General features: G+C 54.8%; 1 protein-coding gene across 1 annotated transcript in view; it reads right to left on the reverse strand.

Annotated features, from left to right (window-relative positions):
• Positions 1–5,375: 5,375 nt before the first annotated feature.
• Positions 5,376–7,754, reverse strand: part of ZNF865 (zinc finger protein 865) — a 3,301-nt gene continuing 922 nt past the window's right edge. The window contains exon 2 of the mRNA XM_006868285.1: positions 5,376–7,740. Within this exon, the coding sequence (XP_006868347.1) occupies positions 5,376–7,740 (2,365 nt within the window). The remainder of the gene's footprint in view (positions 7,741–7,754) is intronic.

The following is a 7,754-nucleotide window of genomic DNA, read 5'->3' on the forward strand; positions in this document are numbered from 1 at the left end:
TGGTAGATGAGAGTTTGGAAAGCATCACTCTCATCCTTGCAACAAGCAAAAGAGCTTGGAAAATGGAAACAACTCTTCTGGGATCCTGAAGAGAATGGAGGTCACAGAGCAAACTGGAAAGAGTTGCCCTCACCGGAAGTAGAACAGACACACTGAGAGACTCACTGGAAGTAGAAATGACAATACCAGAAACAGAATCCTGGTGGTGGTTGTTAGGTGCCCTGAGGCAGCTCCGAGTCTGACCCTATGTACAATAGTACGAAATACTGCCCGATCCTCCCCATTTTCATTATCCTTCTTCTGTTTGAACCCATGGTGGTGTCCGTTCATCGAAAGCCTTCCTGTTATTCCAGGACTGTCTAGCAAGCACGATGCCCTTCTCTAGGAAAGCTGGCTTGCAGAGTAGTTAATTCCTTTGGACTAGTTTTGAGAGATGATCAATTCCTGGAAGTTCTGCCTAGGCACAGCCTTGAAAACTCCACGGGGCACAGTTCTACTGTGACGCACACAAGGCCTCCATGAACCAGAACCAACTCCATGGTAACTGCAGGTGACTCAGTTATGAGAGGGGAGCAGGCAAGTTTGGCTGAAAGAATGCTCTCCCATGACTGACAAGCTGTGCTGATTTGCACACCTTTCTGTTCACCCAACGTCACCCATGCAATAGCCCACTGTTGTTTGGCGCCTGCAAGTTGGTTCCGGACCTAAGGTCCAACAGAAGGAAGCACAGTCATTGCTATATTCGAGTCCATTGTTGCAGCCGCAGCTGTGCTAACCTGTCTCCTTGGGGCTCTTGCTCTTTTTTCACTAATCCTCAGTCTTACCACGCATGATGGCCTTCTCCAGCCTCTTGATGACATATCCAAAATACATAATATGAAGTCTCACCATCTTTGCTTCTAAGGAGGATCCTGACGGTATTTCTTCCAAGAGACATTGGTTCACTCTGGCCACAGCACTACCGGCTGCCTTCAAATCGGTTCTGACTCACAGCGTCCCTTGAGGACAGAGTGGAAACGGTGTGCAGGATTTTCCTGACACTCAATCTTTGCCCAGAGCACACACACAGCCTCCCCTTTCTCCTGTGGAATATTCCTTACTCATCACCAACACCATAATTCGAAAGTATCGAGTCTTCAGTCTTATTCATTGCCCAGCTTTCACATGCATTTGAGTCTACTGAAAACATGGTCAGGTGCATCTTAGTTCTCAAAATGACATCTTTGCTTTGAACACTTTAAAGGGGTCTTTTGCAGCAGATTTGCCCAATGTAATACATGGATAACACATAGGCGACTCATACTCAACATGACGGGAACTTGCACTGGAATGCTTGTGTTTCCTGTCTTGTTTGCACCGCCAGGTACACCTGGATCCTTTTTCAAAAATAATTTTTAAGCGGAGTAAAGGGCTTTATTGAAAGGTTAAGAAACATTTGAACGGGGAGACTTTAGCCCACAGATAGTGAAAATCAATCTGTCATTTACATGTCTAATCTTGTATTAATCTCCCTCTACTGTAGCGTAGTGGTTACGAATCGAGCTGCAAACCGCAAGATCAGCAGTTCGAAACTACTAGCTACTCTGCGGGAGAAAGATGAGGCGTTCTGCTCCCGTAAAGATTAACAGCCTCGGAAACCCCGTGCAGGGTCGCTATGAGTCGGAACTGACTCCACGGCACATAACAACTGAGCCAGTGGATTCCTGGTGTGCTGCTGAGGGTTAATGCGTTGGACTGCAAAGTCAGTTTGAACTTCAAGGTCAGCGGTTCAAGCTCACCAGTCACTCCTCGGAAACCCTCTACAGGGTCGCTATGAGGCGAAGTCAACTTGACAGCAGTTAACAACAACACTGAGCCACCTAAGGACTCCTGGTGTGGCGCAGCACTGGGCTGCAACCAAAAGTTGGCAGTTCAAACCCATCAGCTGCTCCTTGGAAGCCCTGTACAGAGTTGGTACCACCCAGTCAGCTAAACATCTCTGGGATCAAAACCTTTCTTTCCCTTTGCTACTACCCTTGGAGAGCAAGCTACTAAACCATCTTACATCTGGAAGGCTGAGCCACAGCTCTGGAGCCTCCCAACACCTGCATGCCCCATACTGCAGTCATCTGCAACCTTCAAGCCTTCCAGGACAGATCCCAACCTTGTCGCCAGCCCGCAGTTCCTCGTTGCTTTGAGAGCGATTACAAACACGAATGCCTACGGAAGCCGGTGACATTATAAAATAAGGTAGCCAGGCTCAAGGGGAAAAGGCTGACACATGCGGTCAGGGTTGGGAACCCACAAGGAATAGTGGGAACCACTGCAAATTGGAACGTGTGTATCCCATCTAAAGAGGGCAATGGTTGCCTGGCTGCCAGAAGGAATGCAGACTGGAGTGTTCACCCTTGTAAAGGTTCCAGACACCCATTAGTTTGTACTAGATAATGTCTTTTGATAGATATTCGCCACTAAGTCAAACTTTTTGTAACATGTGGATTAGAACCACAGGTGAGTGATACCGAGTTTTCATCATCTGTGATCCTGTTTAAAAAAAAAAAAAAAAAAGTCCAAATTCCTCAATTTGGAATTCAAGGTTCTTCAGCGTCCAGCCCTCCCCAGGCTCAGCCCCCTGGTCCCCCCTCTTCAGACTCACTTTGCACAATTCCAGAGCTTGGCCCTCCCCCTCCAGCCACCCTAACCACAGCCATTGAGTCGGTTCTGGCTCCTAGCAACAGTGTATATAGGACAGAGTAGAGCCGTCCCAGAGAGTTTCCGAGGCTGGCATCTTGACGGACGCAGACTGCCTCATCTTTTTCCTATGGAATACAGCTGGTGGGTCTGAACCGCTGACCTTTTGGACAAGAAGGAGCACCTTCACCACAGCACCACTAGGGCTTCTTGCACAAAGGGAAACCACTACCTTCCAGTCTGGATTAGGACTCATCTAGCATCACTAGAGAACAGAGTAGAACCATCCCAACAGGGTTTCCAAGGTTGGAAGCTTTCCTGCCACGCACGACCCCATCTTTCTCCCATGGAGCTGCTGGTGGGGTGGGTTCCACCTTTCAGTGACCAACCAATAACAACCCACCGTACCACCAGTGTTCCTGCCTGCCATACTAGTCTTGACATTCTCCCTAATGGCTGCCCTCGGTAACTCCAGCCCCTCCACCTAGAATTCTTTGTCCATGACTTCACTTGGCAAGTTTCTGTGACTTTACCATGCCATCATTCAGGGATCAGCTCCATTTCCAGGGAGATTTTCCTAGCCCTCACCCTGTGGCGCCCCCAACCCTGGCTCCATTGTGCATATTGTGATGCTTCGTGCAGTTTCTGAGCCCAGGTACCAGGTCTGACACACACTGACTCTCCAGTATTAGAACATGTGACCACATTAGACTGAGGCTCTTGAGTGGGTCCCACTGGACTTGTCCAGGTCATCTCCTTGGCACCATGGTTTTGTTGTTAAGCTTCAGTCTCGAGGCACCCTGGAATTGAAGACCCATGGATCCCCTAGGTGCCCATCTTTCCCAGGAACTTGGATTCTTCCTCTTCAGACACATGGGACCATTAAACACAGGAATACATCAAAGACTATCTCATGGTTCTGAGAACCAACAAAGTTTTAAACTCTCCATTCCCATCCCTACCGCCACTTGATAACAATTCATTTTTTGTTTTAACTTTCTTATTTTAGAAATTTCATTTCAATCAGATCATGTAATATTGGCTCTTGGGTCTGGCTGATTTCATGAAGCATGTTTTCAAGTTTCAGCTATGTCAAGCATGTATGACCATGTCAATTTTCTTTACGGTTGAGTAATAATACTCCATTGTGTCCATACAACACATGTACCCCTTTATCTGTTGATGAACATTTGGGCTGTTCCTATCTTTGAGGAACTGTGAATAGTTCCGCAAGCAACACGGGTGAATGACTGAGTACCTCCTTCCCAGTCTTTTGGATATATGTCTAGGAGTAGAAGTTGCTGGATTATATTGTAATAATGTGTAATACTGTGTGGCGCTGTAGGATAATGCACTAGAGCGCAAGGTTGGTTTGAATCACAAAGTTGGCAGTTCAAATTCACCAGCCGCTCCTCAGAAATCCTATACAGGGCTGCTATGGGTCGAAACTGACTGGACAGCACTTAACTGTAGTATTAGGAGTCCATGGTGAAGCAAACAGTCAACCACTGGAGCATTAACTGAAACGTAGGAGACCTGGTCAGCTGCTTCTGAAGTCACGGCTTTGAAAACCGTATGGTGCTAGTCTACACTGCAAAACAGCGTAGTCGTGAGTTGGCGAGAACTAGACAGCTCCCAACATGATCATTCTGTTTAACCTTGGGAGCTACCGCCAAAATGCGTCAGAGGGCTTTTGAAGACGCCCCAATTCTTACCCCAGAAGGGCAGGGACTGAGTCTGCAGGAGGCTGGACCACAGCAGTGACGGTGACACAGTATACGTTCCTGTGTGTCTTGCTGGAGAGCAATGAGCATGTCCCGTTTCCCCAGAGCCCAGCCCTGAGCTGGCAGGGAGGTGGCTCCAGGGGATGCTGGCTGCATAAACAATAGGGAAAACACCAGGCAGGAAGCGTCTGGATATGTTAACACAGAGACGAGAGGACGACTTGCCTGGCTTGCTCATCTGCATACCCCCAACTCTGCTAGAAAGCTTGGAATAGGGTACATCTCAGTAAACACTTAGAGGGTAACTTAGAGGCAGAGATGTTAGCGGAATGAAACCCCTGAGGACCAACGGTGTTTTGCAGCCACTTAATCCTGGGGTGGCGCTGTGGGTTAATGCGCCAGACGGCAAAACCGTTTGAACTGCAGGGTTGGCGGTTCAAGCTCACCAGCTGCTCTTCGGAAACCCTAAACAGGGTCGCTATGGGTCGCAATCGACTCCACACCACTTAACAACAAATCCCCACTTTCCCTGGGACGCCAGTAAAGACTCCAGCAGCCCAGTTGATAAGATTTATTATTCTCCGCTCTATACAAGCCGCGTCTGCCAGCCCACCCCCCACCCCCACAATCCAAAAGAGCACCCAGTCCCCCTCGTGCCTTCCCAGCTCCGCTGCTCAAACTCCACTGTCCAGTCAGATTCCCGCGGTCCAGGGTGAGGAGTGGTTCCGACCCCACCTCCAGCAGAGATGACTGAGCTGGGGGTGGGGGCGGGGCAGAAGAGGGTTACAAAAAGGGGATGGATGGAGGGTCATCAAGTTCGTGTCTGATGGGAGGCGGGGCAGGTCAGAGGCCCAGGATGGGAGTGATTCAGTCTTGAGAAGTGATGCCCCGTCTGACAAAGGCGAGTCTATTGACATTCCGAAGAATGGGGCGACAGCAAGGAGTGGGGGCGCTCACCAGCCTAGCGGCGGTCCCTCTCACTCAGTTATCCTTCCCCGTCAGTGCACCTGCGCCCCCGCCAGGCGCTCCAAGGCCCTCGGCCTTGTGGGCCAGGCGATGCTTCTTGAGACCGTAAGTGTTGGCGAACCCCTCACCGCAGGAGGAGCAGCGGAAGGGCCGGCCGCCCTGGTGGGCCGCTAGGTGTTTGCGGAAGTAGCCAGGATCCTTGAAGGCCTTGAGGCAGGCGGGACAGCGCAGCTCGGGCCGCGGTGGTTCGTGGGCACGCTGGTGACGCAGCACCGAGCTCAGGTAGAAGAAGCCCTTGCCACAGTGTTCGCACCGGTAGGCACGCTCGCCCAGGTGCAATCGTTGGTGCTCCAGCAGGTTGGAGCGATACCGGAAGGTCTTGCCACAGGCACCGCAGCGCTGGGGCCGCGCCACGGCATGCAGCCGCCGGTGCTCTGCCAGACTGGAGGACTGTGCGAAGCGCTTGGCGCACACGCCGCATTTGAAGGCTCGCTCGCCCGTGTGGACCACGCGGTGCTGCCGCAGGTACCAAGAGCGGAGAAAGCCACGGCCGCACACGCCACAGCGGTAGGGCCGTTGCTCCGTGTGGCAGCGCTGATGGCGCATGAGCAGGGCCGCCTCCCAGAAGCGCTTACCGCACACGGGGCACCGGAAGCCGCGCTTCTGCCGGTGGCTGCGGCGGTGCAACAACAGGTCGTAGGCGCCTGCAAAGCTCTGGCCGCACAGCCCACAGCCCAAGGTCCGGCGCACCAGGTGCACGTACTTATGCGTCACCAGCCCCAGGAAGTGCTTGAAGCTTTGGCCACAGGTGGCGCAACTGAAGCGCTCAGGGCCTGGGCCCCCGCTGCTACCCGCGGCAGCCCCCGCGCTGCCTGTGTCCTCGCCACTAGCCACGCCGGCCAGCGCTGCCACAGCTGCGCCCACCTCACCTGCCAGCCCATTGTCCAGCGTGCTTGCTGCTTCGGTCCCACCACCATTACCACCATTACCACCACCACCACCACCATCTGGAGGCTGGGTGCCCCCAGGTGCAGGCGGCAGCAGGCGCTCAGGCGCTGCCTGGTGCACTAACTTGTGCCACATAAGATTCTCAATGAAGCCGAAGGTCTTGCCGCAGGCGTCACAGCCATATGGCTTCTCGGCCATATGCACCTCCTTGTGACTCATGACGTGGAAGAGATCCGGGAAATGCTCACCGCAGTCGGAGCAGGCATAGCTGAGCGCTTCGGTCGGTGCCCCGCCACTGCCCACTGCTCCTGGCCCACAGCCCCCGGCCGCGCCCTGAGGACCTGGGAGCCCTGCGGTGCCGGCCAGCGCGCACGGCAGCTGCAGGCGGTGGACCTGGCGGTGGCGTGTCAGACTCTGAGGGTAGCCGAAGACCTTGCCGCAGAGCTCGCACTTGTAGGGCCGTTCACGCGTGTGCACCACGTGGTGTTTACTCAGGTGGAAGGACTCTCGGAAGCGCTTACCGCACACGGGGCACTGGTGTGGCTTCTCGCCAGTGTGGATGCGCTCGTGTCGCTTCAGCGTCTCTCGGCGCCCAAAACCGCGTCCGCAGATGCCACAGCAGAACGTCTTGCCTGGAGCGCTTGCCCCGGAGCCTCCTGTTCCGCTGGGGCCCGCGCCCCCGAGCAGCAGCGGGTGCGCCCCCAGCAGTGGCACGGGCACGGCGCCGTACACCACGGCTGCTGCCGCTGCCGCAGCCGCCTTCTCGCTATCAGTGGCTGGTGGCTCGGTGGGCAGCAGGTAGGAGCCGGGAGGGAAAGGAGGTGTGGGCTGCGGGCCCGAGGCAGGTGCGTCCTTGGCAGCATCGGGGGCCGGCGGGGCGTGGGCAGCCTTGTGTCGGAGCAGGCTCTGCGGTGCCGAGTAGGACTTACCGCACATGTCGCAAGGGTAGACAGGCCGTGGCGCAGCGCCCCCAGCATGGGCCGCCTGATGTTTGAGGAGGTAGGAGGCATCTCGGAAGGCCTTGCCGCAGATGCCGCAGGGCAGGCGCAGCAGATCGGCGGAGTGCGTCTTCACGTGGCGCTTGAGGCTCTCGCGCCGGTTGAAGCTCTTGCTGCACACGGTGCAGGAGAAGGGCTTCTCACCTGTGTGGATGATCTGGTGCTGGTGCAGGTGGCTGGGTTTCTTAAAGACCTTCCAGCACAGAGGGCAGGCAAATGGGCCCTCTCCGCTGACTGTGGCCTGTGAGGGTCCCCCAACACCCGCAGGGGCTACGGGAGCAGCAGCAGCTCCATCGGTGGTGGGGACGGCAGGCGGGGCGGGCACACCGGATGACACGGCGGTAGCAGCGGTCACCGTGGTATTGGCTGTGGGCGTAGGGAGGCCCAGGGCCGGGAGAGGCGCGCCAGGCTGGGGCTGAGGCTGGGGCTGGGGCTGGGGCTGGGGCTG

Source organism: Chrysochloris asiatica, unplaced genomic scaffold (genome assembly GCF_000296735.1).
Source record: "Chrysochloris asiatica unplaced genomic scaffold, ChrAsi1.0 scaffold00116, whole genome shotgun sequence".
In the NCBI taxonomy this organism is placed as follows: Eukaryota; Metazoa; Chordata; class Mammalia; order Afrosoricida; family Chrysochloridae; genus Chrysochloris; species Chrysochloris asiatica.